A 25,407-nucleotide genomic window follows, 5' to 3' on the forward strand; every position below is an offset into this window, starting at 1 on the left:
TATTTTATGATTATACTTTTTTGTTATAAAAAAACTTTATAGCCAGTTTTAATTATTTTGCTTTATTTTAATTCTATACACATCAAAATAAGTTGAAATTCTCAACTAAAAATAAAAAAAGCAACTAGAGAAAAAGACATTATTTCTAGGGAAGGAAATCCAGATTTTCATTAGCAAGAGTATACATACTGTCAGTGGAATATTTAAGTTGCTGAGGGAAAGTATGTGGAAAATTAGAATTGTCTAGTGTCCAATGACCATTAAGGTTGAGAACAAAATAAAGACATTTTCAGACAAACAGGGCCTAAAAATTTATTGCCCAAAGATGTTTGCTAATTATTAAGGACATACTTAAGCAAGGAAAAAGGGAACATAAATGGAGTAGGATGCAAGAATCAACAGTGAGTAAAGAAACAAGGAAAATAGTGCTCAGTCAAAATAAGTAATGCATATTGTAAAATGTGAATCTTCTTAAAATAACGGACCAACACAGAAAAATCTTATATGACATTTTGTACATTTATTCATTATTGAGGGATACATATTAAGGTTTTGATTTTTTGGGTAGTGAAACTACATAAGACTATATCCTGATATGTTCAGGAGATTTGAGCAAGTTTTAGTCTTTTATATAACATGACTTTTCCAAACTTACCTACTCTTATCTCATCAGAAGTCATTCCTTTCTCTTTGGTAAGCACAAAATCTTAAAGTGTTTCCACTAAATTCCTAAAGTTTACATTATAAACTGTCATTCAATAAAAGCACATCTATAAACCAGGCAAAAAGGGCCTCTGGGTAGAATGCCCGTCCACACCTCCTCCTCTGACCCTGTCCTAAAGCTAATTTCTTCAGAGGAGTCCTCTAAAGATAATACTTCCAAGCCCCATTTCCTTCCACGTATCCCCCAATCCCTTTTCACCATAGCTATCATTAATAGATGCAGGTTTTTATTGGTCTGGTTCATGTACAGATCTCTATATTTCTGTGTCTACCTGCCAAATACCTTGCACAGTGTGTTACATACTAGGCATTTGATATAGCTGCTGAATGATGCATGAATAGCTTTATGGCTTGGATATTTAAAAATCATTCATCATTTATTTTCAAATTATACTCAGTTTGAGTTCAAAATCAGTATAACATTTCAGGATGTTTTCAACTTTTAAAACAACTCAATTAAAATATACTCACACTTTAAATTCGTAAGTAAAATTAAAAACTATTATAAATATTAACTAGGGGACCAGTGCATGAATTCATGCACCTTGAAAGGAACTGTGGGCTGCAAGGCTGTGTTGGGCACAGGGGCGGGTCTTGGCCCACCCTCCATGCCCCTGCCCAGCCCCTCCCGCCGCAGCCCCAGTCCCCAGTCTGCTGGCAGCCCCGCTCCTACCACCGCTGTTCCCACGCTCTGATGGCGCATTATATTTTTGTTCCGGCCAGGTGGCTCAGTTGATTGGAGGGTCATCCTGTACGCCAAAAAGTTGTGGGTTTGATTCCTGGTCAGGGTGCGTACAGGAGGCAACCGATAGATGTTTCTCTCTCTGTCTCTCTCTCTCATCAATGAAAACATATCCTCGAGTGAGGATTAAAAAAAAAAAATAGCCGGAACCGGTTTGGCTCAGTGGATAGAGCGTCGGCCTGCGGACTGAAGGGTCCCAGGTTCGATTCCAGTCAAGGGCATGTACCTGGGTTGCGGGCATATCCCCAGTGGGAGATGTGCAGGAGGCAGCTGATCGATGTTTCTCTCTCATCGATGTTTCTGACTCTCTATCTCTCTCCCTTCCTCTCTGTAAAAAATCAATAAAATATATTTAAAAAAAAATAATGCTTTATATTTTGTCTGTATTTTATAGTACATCACTATAGACACATAACAGTAGAATTATCTGGTAGGGAAAAGTTATGTTACATATTTTCAAAAATAAAACTGACATCCCACTAACATTATGGGAAAACAACAGGTATAAGTTCTGATACATTAGGAGTTAAGTTTAAAAAAATAGGTTCAGCCCTGGCTGGTGTTTTCAATGGTTAGAGCATTGTCCCATGCACTGAAGGGTACCGGTGCTCTCAGCCAGGGCACATACCCAGGTTTCAGGTTTGATCCTCAGTAGAGGTATGTGCAGGAGGCAGCCAATTGATGTTTCTCTCTTACATCTATGTTTCTTTCTCTTTCTCCCTTTTCCTTCCTCTATTTCTATAATCAATGAAAAAATATCAAACATATCCATGGGTGAGGATAAAAAAACAAAATAAATAAGTTCTCATTAAAACAACTTCAAATTTCTCTAAATGTACAATTGGCAGAAAAATTAACTGTCAGCCAATATACAATAAATATATCAGTCACTTACATTCCCAAATATTGAAAATGATGGGTGGAAATATTAGAATGAAAATCTTTTCTGAAAAGAGATATAATTAAATGAACCTTAGATCTTTTATCACTGAAAATGGAGATTCTATTTCAGTTTCTAATTGGCTCTGGTAGAGAAAAGTCTGAATTATTCATTCAAAATAGAATGACTTTATTTTCCATTTCACACTTAGCTGTTTAATCTTTTTTGAGAATGGAAATATTATTGGCTGTTATTTGTGATTCAAGTTGTAGCATGGGTTATCCCTAAATGAATACTCTACCAGCGTACTGGCACAAGTGGTTTTCAGAATTTACACTATGTAGACATATTTTATAAGACACCTTGGTCCTTCTGGTGACTACAGTTTCTTGGATGGGAATTCAAGATGAACTTATCACAAAACAAACTCCCAAGTTACAGTACATTGTGCTAAAGTAAGGCTCTAGTGTATTTTGGAAATGTAACAATAAGCTGCAGTGTTTTTTTTATGTTTACTGAAAAAAATTAGATGAATTCTTTCTGTCTTGGTCCCTGGATACTCATCTCCCCAGAAAACACATCTGGTATAGACACTATTGATAACTTAGCTTTCAGCTTTAAGCAATTATTTGGTAGTACCATTTCTTCATTTTATGGCTTTTTAAACATTAAGTTCTTAAATATTTGAAAAGTATTCACTATTTTCTGATAGTTCACACACAAAAAAAGATGTGAACATTAGCTTGAAAAATTATATAGTCTTAAAAAATCAGTTTTTTCTTAAAAAAGTTTATTCAGCCTGGCCGGTGTTGCTCAGTGGTTGAGCATCAACCTATGAGCCAGGAGGTCACAGTTTGATTCACGGTCAGGACACATGCCAGGGTTTTGGGCTCAATTAGTAGGGGGCATGTGCAAGAGGCAGCTGATCAATGATTCTCTCTCATTATTGATGTTTCTAGCTCTCTCTCCCCTTCTTCCTTACTCTCTGAAATCAAAATAGATTTTTTAAAAAGTTATTCAGTAACTAATTAAAGATAGAGAAATGAAACAAACACTCATTTAAAAATTCCAAACATGATCCCTTTCACAAAATGAATCTATAATCTTGTCAGGAGTGGGGGGAAAAGAACACAAAAAGGCTCCTCTTAAGTTTGGATACATTAGCAACATACATTTTTTTTTCCCATTTTCAAAATAACCCTTTAAACAATCCATTATTTGTAAGACTAGGGTTAAAAGAAAACAATAAATGTGATATTAAAATTTCCTCTTAAAATATCTTGACCAACTCATTGTATATAGGCTTAAATTAAAACGAGCATTTGTTTAAAGACTGACATTATATGAAAAATGTTGTATATTTCCAAATAAAAAAGTTAACTATATACATTTAATAACATTACATACAATTAATATAAAGGCTATATAAGGCGTTAGGAAGCTCAAAGTCTACACAAGTCTTATCAGATAAATCAATCGATTTAACATTATAATTTGGATGATCAAATTATCTAAACACTACACCCAAAACCTTATTTATGATTGGTAAAGAGTCTAGTGTATTTATTTTGAATACAGAACCACAGTTTTTTTCCCTATGTTGAAAAAAGTCGGGCAAATTAGTTTTATATATTAGTTTATATATATATTTATAAATCATATATTAAAATACATGGTTTAAAAGCACTGATTGAGAGAAAAGAGATTTTTAAAGAACTTCCCAAATTTATAGAATTAAGGAGATCTATAGGTCAAAGATTATTTATTTGCTATTTTCTGGCTCTTTAATGAGGAATTATACTAAGTGATCTAAAGTCTCTTTTAGCTCTAAAGTTTTGATTATATTGTTTTGCTTTTAAATAATTAAGGCTCTTTATACCCTTCTCCTTGCTTTTAGTCCCTCACAAGTCAGTTATTAGTGGGGAATAAATATCATATTTAGCAACTTACTCTTAATCCCTGTGCCCCCTCCTCTTTCCAGAGCCCACAGTGCCCAGCACATGGTAATTGCTCAATATTTATTGGATATTCTTGAATGAATAGCAAAATATTAAGGATAAATCAAGAATTAAAAAGAATCTGAAGGTAATAATAGTTGCTTTTATAAAACTCCCAAACAATAATTTCAAAGTTTCTAGTCTCATTTTTATTTTTTCTGTTGTTTTTTTCTTTAAGTTGAATTTATTGGGGGTGATTCTAGTCTCCTTTCTAGATTTACTTTGGTTTGTCTTTGTAAATAACAGCAAGAGAAAATATGGCACAGGAATACAAGGTTAAGTCATTATAGGTAAACTACAAGCAAGGTTATTAAGTAAACTTAAATAAAAAATTGTTTCTATCCATGTATTGAAGATATGAATTTTATTTACACTACTAGTAGATCCCAGCTACTCCAGTTACTCTGAGATATAATCATCTTATCAACAGGAAAAATATCTTCCAGTATTTAGCAGTTTTAACAATTGTTACCAAATTGCTTAGTTATTCTATAGAGTAAGAAGCAATTAATGAGCTTTTTGGAAATAAAAAATATGTATACTAGTATACATTATCCTGATGCCTAGGCCAAAATATATCTAACAACAAACATTCTTGATTTCTATTAGTCATAAAAATAAAGGCAAAATATATTGCAAATATTTTCTTTGTAAATGATTTCAATTAGAAAACAATAGTTTAATGAAAACAATACGGAGGTTCATGTGAGTTCAAAACTTGACAGATAACATGTCAAATATAACTAAAGAATATTTGCCTCAATGACGCCACAGTAAATAGATTTTTACATATCTCAATTTTATCTTATAGTCAAGGAAAATACAAGTCAGTAGGTTATGATCCTAAGTCATAGTTAAGGGCCCCTTCTTTTAGCTTGTAAGATGTAGCCTTTTGATTTGATAATTCCTCTACTTTTAACAATGACTGAATATCGCAGTAGCCACAGTGGCACCCACTCATGTGCTGGAATGTCAGGGATGCTTTCCCGAAGAGCTTCTTGGAAACTTGCTTCAGAAAGCAGTTCTTAAAACAAAGAAACAACAAATAAAAACCCAGAGTTAAATTTGAAAACAAAGGCACTTTACTATATAGGTAAGCATCTATATATATATAAAAGCCTAAGTGACCTTTATGACTGACGACCGAAAACAACTGAAAAGACCAGTCGCTATGACATGCAATGACAGCCAGGGGGCAGATGCTGCTCAATGCAGGAGTGATGGTCAGTGCACTCCCACACCGCTCAGCTGACCGACCCTTCCCGGTGGCCCACCAGCCCGGTGGTAGGACTACTTCCTCAGTAGTCCTGCAGATCCAATCTCTGGAGAACGGGTCTGGCACCAATGGACCAGCACCCCTGGCATGATCCTGATAGTGCCACCACAGGCCTTCTGGAAGTCAGCCTCGGGCACCCCGGCTGCTTCCCCTCCCTAGACGCTCCACCAGGAAGAAAGGATATAAAAGCAGCTGCCAGGTGGCTCCTGACAACCAGTACTAATATCAGTAGGATGGATCGGGATCCTGGGTTGGCAAGGTCATCCCACCGCCCGCTGGGAGGGCCGATCGCATCCCAGTACACCCCTCCCCCCTCGAGACCCCACCCATTCACAAATTCGTGCACTGGGCCTCTAGTTTAAATATAACACAAGGCACACCTCAAAATTGAATACAAAATATGCTTATCCTTAATGGGTGCTATGAAACTGAACCAGGATGTCAGATGGTCCGAGACAGTTCTTCAGAAAGTATCTATACCTGTAATGCAGCCTATTTAATTCATAATGTCTAGTGAATGGAGCCTGAATATTGATACTTTTTTGAAGATCTCCAGGTGATTCTAATGTACTACAGGAAAGTAGGGAAAAAATGTTACCATTATTCTATCAACCAGAGACAGACCATTTCTATTGCCATGTATTTTTTCCCCAATGTTTTCCCTATACCTACCTATCTATCTCAATATCTTAAAAACTAGAACTCATACTGTAGTTACAGCCTAATTTACTTATTTTTCCCACGTATGTGATAATGAATATTTCCCATATAATTAAATGTTCCATGAAAGCATTATTTTTAATAATTTTCCAATATTAGATTATATAGATATCAAAATTTATATATTTCTTTATTGTTGGCCAAAAATGTATTTTTTTCCTAATATTTTGCTAATAAAAATGCTATAATAAACACCCTTAAAATGCATGCATGGCTACAGAATGACAAGCTCCAAGTCCAAGTATACTTTGAAGACTAGATATATAACACATTGCCAACTGCTTTCCAGAAAGGCCATCCAACAGCAGCTGATAATGCTAGAGTGCCAATCTTAGCCTAGCCTCAGGAGCACCAGCAGTCATTTAAGGTTATCTTTTAATTTGCATCTCTCTGATGAAATCATTATTTTCTCTCCCACATTCATGTCCAAACCCTCTACTACTGCTCTGATGTACCATTCCCCTCCTTACTTCCTCTTCTCCAGGGACACTGGCCTCATAGCTGTATCCTGGAATCCTCTAGCACATTCACACCTTGGGGGCTTTTGCATCAGATGCCCCCTCTTTCCTGAACACTATTTTTCCAGATGCCCACATAGCTGACTCCCTTCTTGCAGGTCTCTGATTAATGTTGCCTTAGCAGGGAGGCCCCCCTGACCAATAATACAAAACAGAAATCCCTAACCTGAGCACACTTCTCCCTTAGCCAACTTTTCTCTATACCATATGCCACCATTTATCATTTACATTATTGTTTGTCTCCTCCCATTAGAAAATCAATTCGGTGAGAGCTGAAATTTGTCTGACTTGGTTGTCAGACAAATTTGACTTGGTTGAAATTTGTCTAACTAGTACTTAGAAACAATGCCTGGAACACAGTAGGTGTCTGCTGAATCAATCAATCAATCAATATGGAAAGATTCCACTGGGTCAGAAGCAACCATACAGCTAAATATTAAGTATCATCTATACAATATGATTTGGGAGCACTAGAGGACCAGTTTGCCCCAATGAACTGCTGTGATATTTGAATAGCATCAATAGTAAACTCCTAGTAAATGTTATCTATTATTATTCGCCAGGCACTTTTCTGAGTATTTTAGATTTATTAACTCATTGAATCCACACGTTAACCCTATGAGATAGGTAGTATTATCCCCCTTTACAAGGGGACACTAAAGCAGACAGGTTAGATAACCTGCCCAAGATAATACAGCTAGTAAACAGCTAGTTTTCATAAACAGAAAGCAAATGTCTCATTGGGAAAAGTAGCATTAACATGGATTTGTTTATCAGATAGTCTAAAGGAGAAGAGACTATCTCGAGGGAAGAAGGATAAAATTGGGACGACGCTCCAATCAACTGAGCCACTTGGCCAGGGCTTAATTACATACTTTTGATTCAACTATGCTAACTCCTTAGAATCAGTAAACATGACAAATCTTTTAAGAGAAGAATTGCTTCATTTACAGATCAAAGTGTATGAAGATTCGTTAATGGCATATGCAGAATCAGTCTCTATATTCTAATCAAAGGGTTTAGAATTAAAATTAAAAAGACATCTAGGGCGGGGGTGGGCTAAAAGGGGTCAATGGGGGGAAAAGGGACATATGTAGTACTTTCAACAGTAAAGATTAAAAAATAAGACATCCAATTGTCAAATTATGTCAGAAAGACATACAAAAAAGGATTACATTTCTCTTCTGAGATACATATGCACTATATTTTGCCATAACAATTAGGTATTAGCACATAATCCACATGCCAACATTTAGATAACATGGAAATAAAATACTAGACACCTTAGTCTTTTCCTATTTCCTTTCCTATTAGAAAAAGGATAGCATTTTTTCCAAGTGGAGCTACATCAGGGTACAGGCTCATCTATGAGCAGCTGGTAACAACTGCTACTGGTAATAATTACTGTTGAAAGAGCCCCCAACAAAGTAAAAACGTAAGTTGATATAATATTACCAACCTATGAAAGGTTAAAATTTTAATGGTTAATATTACAGAATGAATCAGCAATAGCAATTCTTTGTTAGATTTTCACTAAAATGACTTAAAAAAAAATGAATCTGTACGCCATGCTGTACGCTACGCTGTACTGGCCGATCTGAAACGTTTTAGATCAGAGAGATAGTACAGCATAGTGAGGAAAAGCTCCAAATTCAGCCAGGACCTAGGTCCACGTTCAAACTTTACCCTGTGCCAGTGGAGTGACCTTGGCTAGTTTCGTAAACTCGAGGGTTCCGTTCTCATCAACAGAATGCCTAGTTTCAGTTGTTATGAAGATTACAGATCATCTCTCTGAGGCAGTTAGCAGGATGTCTGGCATTTGAGGAACAAAGCTATTAAAACTTCTCCTTGCCCGGCTCATTGGTTGAGCATCAATCTGTGAGCCAGAAGGTCATGGTTCGATTCCCGGTCAGGGCACATATGCTTGGATTGCAGGCCCCATCCCTGGTGTGGGGCATGAGGGAGGCAGTGGATCAATGATTCTCTCTCATCATTGATGTTTCTCTCTCTCTCTCTGTCTCTCAATTCCTCTCTGAAATCAATAAAAATATGTTTAAAAGAAAACAAAACAAAAACTCCTCCTCCGCTTCCCCCAGAATGTGAAAAATGAGAATGGGACAGATGGCTGACAAAAATAGTGTAAAGTCTTAAGAGATTATCCATAAGCATCCTAAAAATTAACTGAATCAAAACACTAATATAATGCCATCTTTTTAGATATGGAAATAAAAACCCAATTTAAAAAAAATATTTTTATTGATTTCAGAGAGGAAGGGAGAGGGAGAGATAGATAGAAACCTCAATGATGAAAATCATCGATCGGCTGCCTCCCGCACGCCCCACACTGGGGATTGAGACCGCAACCCAGATATGTGCCCTTGACTGGAACCAAACCTGGGACCCTTCATTCCACAGGGTGACGCTCTATCCACTGAGCCAAGCCAGCTAGGGCTAAAACCCAATGTTTTTTCTCCAGGAATGATCATCTATAAAATGTAATTTCCTCCCATATGGAGATTTAAAATTCACAAGACAGTTGTCACTTAAAACTACACCAAAAAATGCCCCGGCAGGTTTGCTCAGTGGTTAGAGCGTTGCCCTCGGACTGAAGGGTTGTGGATTCAATTCCCCATCAAGGGCACATACCTCAGTTGCAGGTTCCCTAACCCCAGTAGCAGGAGCCAACCAGTAGATTTTTCTCTCTCTCTCTCTCTCTTCCTCCCTCCCTTCCACTCTCTCTAGAAAGCAATGGAAAAAATATCCTTGGTGAGGATTAAAAAACAAAAAGAAACCCCCAAACTACACCAAAATACTGTTTCTCAGAGCCTATAGATCTAATACGTAAAATGCTTCCTCCTCTCCCTACGAAACAGTGAAAAATGAGCGCAGGACAGAATGAACAACAGCGTCAGGTGTAAGACATTCTCTTCCCAGCTTTCCTAGTTCTCGTGTAAAAGTTGGCAAAAAATTATCCTATAGAAGGCAGACAAGCCATTCTCATTAATCAAATAATGTTTCTGTTAGCACCAAATATATATGTTTTAATAAAATACCTACTCAATCATCAATCCTAAAATGCTTACATTTCAAATTAAGTTATCTGCCTCTTTTTCTAGATATTTATCCTTTTTAATTAAGTGACTCTTTGGTACCTTAAAAGATCTTTTCTGTGTAGCTTAATACTTATAAACCTAAACAGGCCAATATTCAGGAAACAATCCTTCACTTTTCCCCCCATTGGTACAAAGACAAAACTAAAGCTCTCTGAAACAAAAATAAAAGGCATACATGGTTTGGAACTAACCATTACCAATAGTTCTAGGCAATAGCACTGTGCACCTATCACTGTACACAATTAGAAGTTCAATTTTTACAAGTAGTTTCTTGTAAGATCAAAGCTCATGATCGAAGTCTATAAATGAAAATCTGTCTTACCTTTTGGATCATTATGAGTCAATAGCTGTATGTCAAATTGTTTAGCGAATGCAGTCAAATCAGGTGGCATCACACAGCAGGAGGCAAGATTAACTTGGTTACTATTTGGTTTGACCTAGAAGTGAAAAAAAAATAAAATCATGATATCTCCACTAAAGTAAGTACTACTAAAAGTAGATGATGATACAAGGACTGAATTTTAGAAAATATGAAATATCACATTCTATAGCACTTAAAGTTTATAAATTACTTTTACATCAATATATTTATTAATGTATGTTTTCTAACTCACATTAGCAGTAACAGGGAAAGGAAAAATAGCTCTAGGCGGGGGGGAAAGCCAATATAGTACTACAATATTAAAACGTCTCCTGCTAGAACCTGCAATCTAATACATCTGCCTCAGAAACAGACTTGATTCTAAGTGTGATGGTTCCAACAACAGAGGGAATATGTCTTTAAGGCAGAGGATCAAACACAAATGGTAAGTACATTTAATGTTAAAGTATAAAATGGTTATTAATCAGAGACATTTTGAAAAAGAGAAGAATTAGGTCATTTCTAATAGCTCCTCTGGTTAATTTATAGATACATTCTGGATCACCCACGGCTCTCTAGCAGGGTCTTAGTTACATTCCAGCTACCACCAAGTCAAAGGAAGAAGGGGCAACACTTCCTTTAGACCAGCAGTTCTCAACCTGTGGGTCGCGACCCCTTTGGGGGTCGAACGACCCTTTCACAGGGGTCACCTAAGACCATCGGGAAACACGTATATAATTACATATTGTTTTTGTGATTAATAACTATGCTTTAATTATGTTCAATTTGTAACAATGAAATTGGGGGTCACCACAACATGAGGAACTGTATTAAAGGGTCGTGGCATTAGGAAGGTTGAGAACCACTGTTCTAGGGTCTTCTTGTCTATAAGAAACTGAAAGGTCTGAAAAGGACAAGGCTAGGATGAAGTAAAAGGAATAAAGAGAGATACAGAGAGAGAGTAAAGGTAAAATTCCAGTAAGCAACTTCACTAATAATTTGTATGTTATTAGGCCAGATAGTTGGGGGGGGGGGAGATTAATTTGTGACTCCATTATCAAGTGTATAAACTAAGCCTCATGTAACTTTAAATAAATATAATAGCCCCTTTCTTTTAGGAAATCAGAACCATGTTCTAATAATAGCTAATGAAAAATGTAATATTTTTATCACATAAGTAAAACGGAAGAAAACTGACTTAATTCATTTGGCTATGAATGCTTCAATACACATTTTCTAGTGTTTTTGTCACTCATTTTATTTTATTTTTTTTTAAAATATATTTTATTGATTTTTTACAGAGAGGAAGGGAGAGAGATAGAGAGTTAGAAACATTGATGAGAGAGAAACATTGATCAGCTGCCTCCTGCACATCTCCCACTGGGGATGTTCCCACAACCCAGGCACATGCCTTGACCGGAATCGAACCTGGGACCCTTCAGTCCACAGGCCGACGCTCTATCCACTGAGCCAAACCGGTTTCGGCTTGTCACTCATTTTAAATGAGACTAATATTAAGTTCAATTAGACATATAGGGTGTCCCAAAAATGTATACACACTTCAATTTCAATTTTGAAACTGAAATGTATTTTAATAAACACTGTGCATACATTTTTTTGAGAAACCCTATATATTTGAGGGGGGAAAAAATCCAATTCTGTATATAAAATCAGCCTCAAGACTTCCACATTTGGAATAGTTACTCCACAGTGAGTGCCACTATAAGCACGATACTCAACAGGATACAGCAAGGACTGTAAGAGAAAGCCCCCTCCGGGACCCCCCCCCAGTGCTCGTGATCTGGCTGTCCTTTACCTTGGCCCACTGATACAGCTGTTCCAACTGTGTTTTGTCCAGATCAGAGGTACCTATGGCAACAATTTTTTTATTCTGAACTAAGTTTTGTAATTCCTCCCAGTAAGGCTGCAAGTGCTCCAAGGAAAGATTAACTCCATCTTCAGTAGGAGGTGAGGCAATGATCACAGAATCCAGCTGTGCAACTCCAAGGACTGAACAGGCTGATGTGAAGGAAAACACAGAGGATAAATGTTTATTACATAATAAAACAAGTATTTCTAATGCTTCAAACATCCCACTGAATTCTGTCCATATATTCATTCATTAGTTTTCTATATAACAGGTTGCTCCATTTCACTATTTATCTGTTCCTTAGAATATTTCCATTTTCTAAAAAAGTTTAAGTGGACAGCCCTGGCCAGGTGGCCCAGTTGGTTGGAGCATTGTCCCATACACCAAAAAGTTTTGAGTTCTGTGGGAAGCCGCTTATTGTCTTCTTTAGCAGAGAGGTGTGGACAAGGAGCCTGGGATGCTGGTGACCCTTGAAGCCCTGGCAAAGGTCAGGGCTGTGCACCCACTGTTTAGTCCAGACAATGGTAGCTGAAGCAACTTCCCCACCAGATAGTCATGTAAATCCTTACTGACAGTCTGTTATTGGAACTTGCCTGCCTAAGGGCTATGGGTGGATCCCAAACTCAATAAAAAAATGGCAAGGCCTGAGCACAAGCAGAGTCCATCCTCTTGGGATGGGCCCTCGCCTGGCCCCCCAATTTCCAAATTATCTCTTGTCTCATCTCTTTCATTTGTGTGCGGCCCCTCTTCCAGATCCTGAACCCTGAACCATGCAGGACGTGGGGGAACATTAAACAAGAGTTCAATTCCCGGACAGGGAAATACCTAGGTTACAGATTTGATCCCCATTCGGGACTCAAATGGGAGGCAACCAATTGATGTTTCTCTCACATTGATGTTTCTCTCTCTTTAAAAATCAATAAAAACATATCCTCAGGTGAGGATTAAAAAAAGAAAAGTGTAAGTGTTCATTCATCTACTTGGTTTATGTAGTAGGTAAGTGGATTTCTTTGACCTGTCTCATCTTGGGGAACCCACAGCTACTTTAGGCTCCTCTTTCTGGGAGAACAAACCTCCTTGTTTCCTAGGTGCCAGGATTTTTTGGTGCCTTCCTTAGCTTCATAACATTTCTTCTCTAGTTCTACTAGTATCTCACATAGATGATCATGAGAATTCTGACCTAATATTCTGCAACTGGTGGTCATAGCAAAAAATAAATTTGAGACTGAAAAACTGAATGTATGGTCTTAATCTATATTTATAGAGGTAAATACTAGTAATTTCTTAGTTTCTATAAAAATAATTTGAGTTTATTTTTAATGATTATTGTGCACTCCACAGTTATATTAAAGAACTAATGATTTAAGTGTTCAACATATGTAAATACTGGAAGATGTTTTAAAAGAAAAAAATACTAGCAACTACAGTCGTGTTCTCAGACTTCCCATGTCTCTGCCAGTGCTGTCCGGATGGCCTCCCAGAACCGCAACCCAGCTGCCACCAGCGTCGCTGCAGCTTATAAAGGAGCCGAGTCCAGTGCGGGCCCTGCCCTGCCCAGACCCAGTGAGCAAGAGCTGATGACCCTCATGATGTGTGGTGACAAAGGAACTTCTGACTTCCCTGAATGAGACAGCCTTTTCTTTTCTTTTTCTTTTTTTAAAATATATTTTATTGATTTTTTACAGAGAGGAAGGGAGAGGGATAGAGAGTTAGAATCATCGATGAGAGAGAAACATTGATTCAGCTGCCTCCTGCACACCCCCTACTGGGGATGTGCCCGCAACCAAGGTACATGCCCTTGACTGGAATCGAACCTGGGACCCTTTAGTCCGCAGGCCGACGCTCTATCCACTGAGCCAAACCGGTCAGGGCGAGACAACCTTTTCTAATGGATGGGAACAGCTAGCACAGTTTAGGAAGACTTGAGGCATAAGCTCTCCCTTGAGTTCCTCAGTGACTACCAGTAAAAGGTGCACACGGTGAAATTCCTCATCCCAACGTAAGGGTAACATCTGCCTGGACACCCTAAAGGACAAGTGGTCTGCTCTATATTTTATCAGGACCATCCTGCTCTCCATCCAAGCCTGCTAGGAGAACCCAACATTGATAGCCCATTGAACATGCATGCTGCGGAGCTCTGGAAAACCCCACAGCCTTCAAGAAGTACCTACAAGAAACCTACACAAAAAGCAGGTCTCCGGCCAAGAGCCCTGTCCAGCCTCTCTTCTTTGCTGTCTTTTTCCTTAAATGGTCTGTCCTTGCCTTGATTTCTGTATAGGACCCCTGTATCTTTAGCTGTGGTGTCGTATTTTTTTTGTGTCTGTTTTTTAAATTAAGTCTCTGGTTGAGCCCCTGTGATGAATATATTAAATAAACACATTTGTGTGTAGGGGGGAATACTGAATAACTGTAATAATACCACAATAACCTAAACCAAGTACTGAAAATAGGTAAAAATGCTTTGTTTGTTTGTTGTTGTTTTGATTTTATCTATAGTATTAAAAGGGCAAAGAATATGATTAAGGAGAATTTCTATCTCCAAACACACAGTTAACAGTTAATTGTTACATCTTTTATATTCCTCTTATATATCAAAATATGACCCTCCATAATTTAATGTGATTCTACAGAAGCCTTAGAAAATTAGGTTAGAACTTTCCGGTCAGGGCACATGCCTGGGTTTTGAACTGGTTCCCCAGGAAGGGGCGTGCAGGGGGCAGCTGATCCACGTTTCACTTTCACATTGATGTTTCTCTCTCCCTCTCCCTTCCCTGCTCTCTAAAATTCAATTTTAAAAAAATCTTTAAAAAAAGGTAAAATTGGAATGAGTTCATTTTCTATTATGTGAATCTGAACATGGCAGGGGTATGGGTGTGGGAGGGGAGTGATTAACCAGGGATCTTATATGCACATATGCATAACCCATGAACACAGACAATAGAGTGGTGAAGGCCTGGGAGGGGTGGGACAGGATGGAGGGGGTCAACGGGAAAAAACACACACAAACACACAAAGGGGACACCTGTAATACTTTCAACAATAAAGATAAATTTTAAAAAAGATGTAACTAATGTAACACCTACACTAAAAAAAGATGTAAGTAATGTAACACCTACACTAAGTCCACTATAAAGATAAAATGTTAATATTTTGCTTACCCATGTCAACTGCATTTTTAGTTGATGATGAAGAATTTGATCCTACCATGAACAGTTTTGCTGGGTAATAAAGAAAACAAAACTGATTACTACATTTGGGTAACACTGTACGATAAAGTATAAACACTGCTAACAGTACTAAGATGACAGATAATCCTGAACAGATTGTTTTTTCTTTTTTAGTAACATTATTTTATAGTTTTCATTTTAAGACATAAAAGTATACTTTCACTGTAATTTTTAAATTATATGCTAGTTGCTCACAAATATCTGTCAAAACAAAAAAGCAAATATTAATTAACCATTGGTTAGAAGGTAGTTCAAATAAACAGAAATTTATTACTCAAAATGTATATTTAATGAATTAAACATTAATGGAGCATATTATTTATGCTCTCCAATAAACTATAATAGAGAGACTAAAATTGCTTGGAATGAGAAGAAAATGGAAAACAAACAAACAATCCTCCCTGTGACCTCCTGGTTCACAGGTCTCGATGTTCAACCACTGAGCCACACCGGCTGAGCTCAATTCAACATGTCTATATTTACTGGATGTAAATTCACTGTTCAAATAGATAAGTGGATTAGTAGGAGAAAAGGCAAAGGGAAAATCCAAAAGGAGAATGGATAGAAAACCGGCTAATAAAATACCCTATATAAAATGCCTGGGATTCAACATATACAACAAATTTTCCTTATACATTTCTTTTCCTTCTCCTTTCCATTTTACTACTAGACAATCTTCCTAAAACACTGCTTTCCTCGTATTCTCTATTTAAAAGCCAGCACAGCTCCTCTGCCAGGTGAGTCAATCTTCACTTTAGTCCAACCTTAGCTCCCATAATCATACTCTAAGCAAACCCTCCCCACCACAGTCCCTCTGACCATGAATGTATGACATCTGAAATGGTATTTCAAATCAAAGAGACATTTTTAGATGAGTAGAGAGAGGAAAGCTATTCACATGGGGAGAATTTGGGTACTGAAGCTCTCTGGGAACTGAGGACAACTTGCAAGAGATCCAGGATGAATCTAAACCAGCGATGGCGAACCTTTTGAGCTTGGCGTGTCAGCATTTTGAAAAACCCTAACTTAACTCTGGTGCCGTGTCACATATAGAAATTTTTTGATATTTGCAACCATAGTAAAACAAAGACTTATATTTTTGATATTTATTTTATATATTTAAATGCCATTTAACAAAGAAAAACCAAAAAAAATGAGTTTGCGTGTCAGAGGTTCACCATCACTGATCTAAACCATAATGAACTGCAATTAACCACAGGGAAAATGTTGCTTTCACTTCCTTTTCAAGGCAAACAGCAATGTGAAACTAATAGAAAGAAATGGGTTTTGGAGTCTGGATGGATTCCTGGTTCAACCACTTACTGGGTTGGGTGTATGACAACTTCCAAGTTATTTAATGTCACCAGTGCAATGAGGATAATAGCCCTACCTTGCAGACTGTTTTGAGAATTATAAGAAATACAATGAAGAAGGACAAGCACAATGCCTGGTACAAAGTACGACTCAACAAATGGTAGTTATTGTTAGACGAAAGTCAATGCCCTATCTCATTTTATATGTCTATCTCCCGCGCCAAGGAAAAACAACCACAACACAAACACAAATGGTAATAAATAATAGCTACCTAGCACTTAACTTTATGCCAAGCACTGTGGCAAATGCTTCTTTTGCCTGTGAAGCGGATGCACCCCCATTTTATAGATTAAGAAACTGAGACTCAGAGAGATTAAATAATTTGTTAACCCAAGATGATACGAGTCAGTAATCTGCACCTCCAGAAATTTCAATTTAGTCAAGTTCAAGCTTTTCCTCATTGTGCTATGCTGACTATAAGATGAGTGCAAGAACAGGGCACCTTTTCATTTGTTGAGCTTCACAGAGTCTCTGGAAAGTAGTCACTTGATAGATTTGTTGAATGGGTATAATGTGTATTTTATTTCTCTCCATGCAACTTGTTGCCCAGACTTCTTTCTATACTCCCAGGCCATCCCAGCCACTGTTTGGCAGTGTCCCACCAGGAAGGGAGGGCTTATGCCTGCTTTGGGTAGACAATGTTAAGACTCCCCTTTATTCTTTCCATTTCCTCCAGCTTAATCGTCCCACCGCTCTGAAGTCCAAAATATAAATTAATAAATGACTGTGAAGAACAGCAAGGTAAAGTTATATTGTGACTCCATTGAAGTAGCCAACACTGACCTCCGGTAACTCAGAGAGTTGACATTAACATTTCTATGTCTCACACTTAGTAACCAAGTCACTCATTACCAGAAGCAAAGAAAGGCTTGTTCCCATGCCCAATAAAAACTATCACTTCTGCTGTATGACATAATGAATTGGAAAGGCTAGACTTTACCAGAAACTTTCATTTCGTCTCTTTCATCGGGGCTTATCTTTTCAACTGCATGAGATACAGTACATTCCAAGACATCTGGAAACTCCTATAATAAACACATGATGTTTACAATAAATATAAAATGTTTTAGATTAGCTATATATTTTCTACTATTCATAAAGCTCTCTAGCAGCAGGGAACCCAAAAGATAGCAGGGTTCTTTACCTGAGGTCTGAATGGGCTTCATTATCTTTGTAAAGCCCTGAAATACAGGTAAAACACTGTGTTTTCTGGGGAAAAGTGTCTCATTTTGATCAGGTACTCAGATTACAACACACACACAAATAAATGGGGGTAGAGGGCAGGAGGCCTGTAAGGAGTTAGAACCACTAGTACCGTAAATAATTTTACGTAGAAAAGGAATCAATGAAAAATACTATTATCCATTCTGGATAATGACATGCTACAAACTTTCAACATTAATCACAAACATTTTAAACAAAGTAAAACAGTGAGGTCTTTCTCACAAGTCTTGAGCGTATTACAATGCCTGGCCAGTAAGTGTTTATTAATCATGCATAAATAAGGTAAATGGTCATTTTAGAGAAACAGAGACTGATAATAGACATTAACCAATGCATGTCTAGCAGCTATCAAGTTATAAAACTTGCAGTACACCCAGGGGAACAAGTATATCCAGCATACAACTTGCTCCATTCTTTTAAAGCAGTCTATGTAATTTGTTATATACCTTCGGCTGATTTGGATCCCAAAGAGTGGTTTACAGACAAGAGTTCTGTATATTGTCATATATTGACATTTAATGAATCACAGTTCCTTACTGTTTCAGCAGAAACTGACATTTAAAAAATTATTTCTAGTTACTATATTATTGGGGTGATATTCTACCAAAACAATTTACCAACCAAAACTATTTAATAATAGTTATTCCTTTATCAGGCCAAATACAAACTGGAGCAAAATACATTATGAGAAAACTCTGGTGGGAATTAAGTACAGAGAATCCTAGTATGTTGTCTAGTTGAAGAGTTGACTACACAGCCTAGATTTTGTTTAAGCTTAAGCTTATTGAGTCAGACTGCCATCTCAACATATTAGCCATAGGGAGTTTTATGCTAAACTGTCTATTTGTCTTCCCTATCAAAACTAAGGAAATTAATTTCCTGCTTACTTCACTTCCCTTTTGGACTACATGATTTCTTGACCCACATTTTACTCACCCTGACCAAATCAGGGCTGATTTGGGAACTCCACTCATTCAAGGTCTTTTGGATACAATCTCGAAGCTGCAAAAAGAATGCATTTTGAAACTGTTAATCAAACTCTATACACTTTTCTGTACTTATATGATAAGAATGTATTAGCTTGATAAGTAGAAAAGGACGTCACTAGGAAATACTATACAAACCAAAATTTTAGTTCTACAAGGTTGTTTGTTCTCTACAACAAAGATAAATTTATATCTATTTTATTCTACTCTTAATTCTCAAATGTTGATGACCTAAAGTAGTAACCAAATTATTTTATTTATTTATTTATTTATTTATTTTATTTTTTATTAAACATATTTTATTGATTTTTTACAGAGAGGAAGAGAGAGGAATAGAGAGTTAGAAACATTGATCAGCTGCCTCCTGCACACCTCCCACCGGGAATGTGCCCGCAACCAAGGCACATGCCCTTAACCGAAATCGAACCTGGGACCTTTCAGTCCGCAGGCCGACACTCCATCCACTGAGCCAAACCGGCTAGGGCAACCAAATTATTTTAAAAGTAATTTTTGTACCAATAAAAATTAAAGTAAACTTCTGAGACATAAAAACATAACTAAAGAAACAAACAAAAAAAATCAATAATAACGTTTATAATGGAGAAACATGGGTTTAAGCCCAGGCAGCCTGACTAGAACTAATATTAACTACTATGTTATATTCCTCAAAGACAAACACAAGATTCTCTAAATGTGGCCAGGGGAACTCCTACATCAGACTCACCTGAGGTGTTTATTAAAAATTCAAATTCCTAGGCCTCATAATAGACCTGCTTAACCACTCTATAAGGGCAGAACTTTTACTTAACAAGCATCCCAAGCAATCGATATGTCCTCTGAAGTCTGAGAACCACCATAGTCATATCTTACATAAGTCAATGTGCATGTCAGTGCACATTTCCTAACACTTAGGTACATTGTCTACAGACTGTCCAACCTGTCTTCAGTGTTTTCTTACATAAGCAAATAAAATTTTTACACTAACATTGTAGTATGTTATAAATTCATTCAAATGTTTATATTCTTTTATCTCTTATGTCAGTATATTTCAAACTTCTTTGATAGTGGTAAAGCAAGACATAATTCACCTAGTGAGGACCTACATACAAATAATACAAAATTTATAAAACAATATTTATGTTCACTACATGCCAGGTGCACTGTTTTTTTTTCTTATTTAGAAAAAAATATGCTACTCCATAACTCACTAAATTGATCTATGACTACTAATGGGCATCACTAGCAGTTTGAAATCACTGCCTTATAATTATCCAAGGGCACAGTGCTTTGCAGAAAAAATAAATGTGTAACTAGAAGCAAGTCCCTGAATTGCAAAAGCACTTTCCTAATAGCATTAAGAGAGACTATCTGATCTATGACTGCTTATGATAAAAACTGGTATACACACTTTGTTGCTTATATATTAGTACAGATAATTACAAGGAACAACTAGTTTATCAATTGAAGAGCTCAGAGTCACTTATGTTAAGATTTACAATCCACAACAATACCATACTCCACATAGATTCAGTTTACAAGGTCTGTATCTTTACAGAAAGTATATTTATAATCAAATTTAAGTCAGTACATAAAAATTAGTTGATAATTATTCCAGATAATTACAAGTCAATATTCTTTTTTTAAAAATATATTTTATTGATTTTTCACAGAGAGGAAGAGAGAGGGATAGAGAGTTAGAAACATCGATGAGAGAGAAACATCGATCAGCTGCCTCTTGCACACCTCCTACTGGGGATGTGCCCGCAACCAAGGTACGTGCCCTTGGCCGGAATCGAACCTGGGACCTTTCAGTCCGCAGGCCGATGCTCTATCTACTGAGCCAAACCGGTCAGGGCAACAAGTCAATATTCTTTTAAAAATTAGTAAAAGCTGAGGCAGCAGGACAAACTGTAAGTTAACAATTCTATCAGGAGTGCTTTGGCTCAAATCACAGGAGAATTTGATGAAATTTTCCTTTGGAAGAATGGCTCATTTGCATACTTAAGGCTTTTTTACCTTCCTGATTCAGGAAGGTAAATATATTTTCTGGGTATTCGTTCCCTTCTTGAAACCATTTCTTTTTTAAAAAAAATGTATTTTTCTTGATTTCAGAGAGACAGGAAGGAAGAGGGATCGAGATAGAAACATCGATTAGCTGTGTCCTGCACGCCCCCTACTGGGAACCAAGCCCACAACCCGGGCATTTGCTCTGACCAGGAATCGAAAGGTTCATGGGTCGACATTCAACCACTGAGCCACAATGGCCAGGCATTGAAACCATTTCTTTAATAAATCTTGGATTCTGAAAAATGTCAGGATAAACCATAGGACAGTCCAATGTTATAATAGGAGAAATTCATTGACTATATCACAAACCTAGTGATTTTTAATCTTCTACATGTTATCTCTATCAATTGAGCATTAACCTGGTACTGTTTGTTCTTCACTTTCTACATTCTTACCACCCCCCACCAACACACACCCCTACATAGTATCACTGAAGATAAGTATCATTACAATGTAGTGTATCAGTAAATCTGCAGTTGTATAAGAGTTTAAAAAATAGCATATAATTCAACTGGTCAACTACCCTTGAAGTATGGTAGCAACCATCTCAGATAGAAATTAAAGTTTAACTTTAACCCTGCTGTTTGGCTTATGTACCTATTTGCTTTGTTTAACAATGGACAGGTTATTTTGATTTTCTGAATTATATAAATCATCCCATTCGATTAAATGCCTTATTGATTGTAATGTGAATATCCCATGGGTTGTGGTCATACTGGTCTTAGAAAGCACATTTTCCTTTACCTGGGAAGGACAGCACAGTTATCCCAAGGTCAGAGGGCTCTAGACCCAAAACTGTAATTTAGATAACATGCCTAAGTTTAACCCAGGTTACCCAAGGGCTCTAGACCCAAAATTGTAATTTAGATAAGATGCTGTTTCTGCTTCTGTAAACTGCTTTTTTACGAACCAGTTTCCTCATTCCAAACCCTGGGATGTAATCAATACCTTCGTGATTTTTTGCCTATATAACCTTGGAGCTGCGACCATCTTGTTACTATGAGATTTGGGAAAGCAAAATGGCTCCTCATAGTCCCGGATTGCAATAAATGTGACTCTTTAATTCGACTTCTTGAGGCGTCCTTCTGTGATTCGCGGGGTACATTACAACACCCTTACAACAAATAACTGGGCAAAACAGTCCTATAATGGCCCATTTAAAACACAAGATCTGCCCGGCCAGTGTGGTTCATTTGGTTGAGCGTTGTCCTGTGCACTAAGAGGTCACCGGTTTGATTCCTGGTCAGGACACATGCCTAGGTTGCCGGCTCAATCCCCAAGAGGGGGTGTGCAGGAGGGGGCTAATGCTTCTCTCTATAAATTGATATTTATATATTTCTCTCTCTAAAATCAATAAAAATACATCAATAAAAATCTAATTTCTCTCTGGTCGGCATGCTCAGCGGTTAGAGCCTACAATGAAGGGTCGCAGGACACGGACTCCTATAGGGCGCATTCGGGAGGCTATCAATTGATGTCTCTCTCTCTCACATTCGTGTTTCTCTCTCTCCCCCCCTCCCCCTTTCCATTCTCTCTAAAAATCAATGGAAAAAATATCCTCTGGTGAGGATTAACAACAACAAAAAATCTGCTTTCATAAAATTCTAGTGTAACAAAACATCTGGGCAGAGATCACAGAATAAAAACAAAGCAAATATCAACACTAGAAGAGAACTTTTAGAAATTTTAATTAAACTCTCTATTCAATGTGTAAATGTTCTCAGTCATGAGTGATTTATTTAGTTTCTTTATTCAATGAGGTTAAACTGTTTAAGTAATATATCCCAATTTGAAGCCCTAGTTATCATGAAGTTATTTTTTACATGGAAACAAAACATGTATATTTTCCCTACAATATGCTGCCGTATCTCAAGTGTTCCTCAAATATTTTCTAGTTTCTTTACTTTTTCCCTCTTATGCTGCACCCAAAATAAAACACATGAACCAGAATTAATCTTTTGAACGATGTTTTTAAAACTGTGGGGTGTGACTCATAACTGCATTAAGAAAGTAAGTTTTAAAAAACAAATTAGGATAAGAAAAAAATCATAATACACAGTATATAATAAGGGTATCTTCATGAAACCATATATACATACACTATATGCTAGTATTTTTAACTGTGTTGCAAGAAAAATGCATTTCTTAGTGCGTTCACAGTAAAAGACTTTGAAAGCCACTACTCTAGAGTGTGTTGTAGTGAGATAAGAGAAAATTTCACTTAATATTATCAATATACATGCAAAATGGTATACTGAACCAGCAGCACTGGAGGAAATTAAAGGCCTAGAACTAAATATAGAAATATTTACCTTTGGGAGAAATAGTCCGATTGGGGAGGTTTGAACAAAACAAGACATGCAAACTGCGCTGGAACCTGGACACAATATGGTACAGGATTCTGATTCCTTTTTTTTTTTTTTAAATATGGAACCCTTCACGAATTTGCGTGTCATCCTTGCGCAGAAGCCATGCTAATCTTCTCTGTATCGTTCCAATTTTAGTATACGTGCAGCCGAAGCGAGCACTCTGATTCCTTTTGAAGTTACAATCAAGTGCTCTCACCTCGAGACGAGCACTCACTCCAAATACCAGACCTGTGCACAGGCCCAGCACATACTTAGATGGCTGTCATGTGCTGCTGTATAGTATATCACCAACATCTTATATTAAAGAGCAGAAACTGCCTAGGAACACAGCTGATAACGTCACATTCTGATACAGTTTAGGGCATTTTTTTTTCTTTTAATCAAGATTTGTTTTATCGGTGTCAGATGGGTACCAGACTGATCCGCGTGATCACTTCCTAAGTGACATAATGTCTAAACACTATGTGGTACACCTGAAACTAATATAATATTGTGTGTCAATTGTAATTGAAAAATAAACAATTATTAAAGAAAATATTTATCTTTCCGATTGAACCAGAAAATAAGGGAGATAAAATGCCTGTATGGTGGGCGTTTTCACATATATTTTCATCCTCACAGCAGCCTGCTGAAGAAGCTATTATCCAACTTTAAAGCTACAGTCAGAGTAACTTTCTCAAAGTTATAAGAGCTCCTAAATCGAAGTTTTATTTTGTTTGTTTGTTTTAAAACTGTCCCATGCCACCAAGGTGCCTCCGCAATTATTCGTGCAGAGTCAATGATTTACTGTCCGCTCTGAAATGTAACGAGTGTAGGATTCCACATTAACCTCCGCCACTTCAAACCAGTGATTAGTCTCTGGGCAAAGAAACCCAGATTACTCCTCGGCAAGAAAAACATACACTTTGTTTCAAAGCCGAATTTGAGTGAGTACTCACTTGTCTCACAGCAACAGAGGAACTATTGTCAACATCCTACAAGCTCAGCGGATTGCTACTACTTCATCTGAATCCTCCCAAAACGAATCTCCGGACTATTTTCCACCTGAACGCGCCGTGGGAAGAGAGCGGGGCAGAGCGACGGACTGGCCTCCCCTGACCCCACAGCCGGGAGAGGGATCCGACACCTCTGAGGGCTGGGAGAGCAGCCAGAAGCGCGCATGGAGGCACCGCTCGCCGTAAAGTTGCACCTGCCAAGTTTTTAAAGACCCGCTGCCCCCAACAGCAGCTTTGGGCACGAAGTCGCGGGCACCGGGGCCTCAGCCTCCTCCCGCGGGCGGAGCCCAGGTGCGCACCGCGCCCGCCCGCCCGCGGAGCCCCCCGCCCGCCCGCCCGCGGCCCGCCCCGAGCCCCGCGTCTCCGCTGGCAACGCTCGCCCGCCCTCACCTCCTCGCTGTGCGTGGACGGGCACTTCTTCCGCAGGCGGCCCCAGTTCAGCAGGTTTCCCGTCTGCAGGTGCAGGGTGCGGGCCCGCGCCAGGAGCGCCCGGGCCGCGCGGCTGTCGGTGCCCATGGCAGCGGCCGACGGCGGGGAAGGAGGCCGCCCCGCAGACACAGCGCCCGAGGCCGGAGAGCCGGGCGCGCGGCTGCCTGCCCCGCGCGGCGGGACCTCGGCCTGCGCTCGGGCCCGGGGAGGCCGGCGGCGGCGGAGCGGCGGCCCGGGGAGGACGCGCTGGTGCTGCGGCTCCTGCTGCTGCGGCCGCCGCAGGAGAGTTGACTCCCAACTGAGGAAGCGTTTCCTGGAAGACAATGACTAAGCAGAAATCGCGGCGCGAAAGTGCTTCGTAACCGTTACCCGTCCCGCCGCGGGGCGGGGCGGGGCGGGGCGGGGCGGCCAGCGCGCTGCGGGTCGCCGGCCCGCGAGGCACTGGCCTGGGGCCGGGGGCGGGCGTGGCGCCGGGAGGCGGGGGCCGGGGAGGGGAGGGAGGGCGCGGGGCGCGCAGGGCGGGGCGGGGCGGAGCC

At 38.6% G+C, this 25,407-nt stretch overlaps 1 protein-coding gene, 1 non-coding gene and 1 pseudogene across 2 annotated transcripts; 1 reads left to right on the forward strand and 2 right to left on the reverse strand.

The window, feature by feature from the left end:
* Window positions 1-296: 296 nt before the first annotated feature.
* On the reverse strand, window positions 297-25,179 carry GCLM (glutamate-cysteine ligase modifier subunit). Its single transcript, XM_070405632.1, has 7 exons — window positions 24,833-25,179; window positions 18,962-19,027; window positions 17,742-17,826; window positions 15,359-15,418; window positions 12,147-12,349; window positions 10,292-10,406; window positions 297-5,366 (listed from the first exon to the last, which is right to left on the reverse strand). The coding sequence occupies exons 1-7, from the start codon at window positions 24,956-24,958 to the stop codon at window positions 5,197-5,199; spliced, it is 825 nt and encodes a 274-aa protein (XP_070261733.1). The 5' UTR covers window positions 24,959-25,179; the 3' UTR covers window positions 297-5,196.
* Window positions 13,670-14,478, forward strand: LOC139004397 (ubiquitin-conjugating enzyme E2 C-like; annotated as a pseudogene).
* On the reverse strand, window positions 23,500-23,606 carry LOC139004523 (U6 spliceosomal RNA). The gene has a single exon (XR_011470403.1). It is a non-coding gene; the product is annotated as a U6 spliceosomal RNA (small nuclear RNA).
* Window positions 25,180-25,407: the final 228 nt, after the last annotated feature.

This window comes from Myotis yumanensis, unplaced genomic scaffold (assembly GCF_028538775.1).
Source record: "Myotis yumanensis isolate MYYU_CA2020_CCGP unplaced genomic scaffold, mMyoYum1.0.hap1 SCAF_2, whole genome shotgun sequence".
Taxonomy (NCBI): Eukaryota; Metazoa; Chordata; class Mammalia; order Chiroptera; family Vespertilionidae; genus Myotis; species Myotis yumanensis.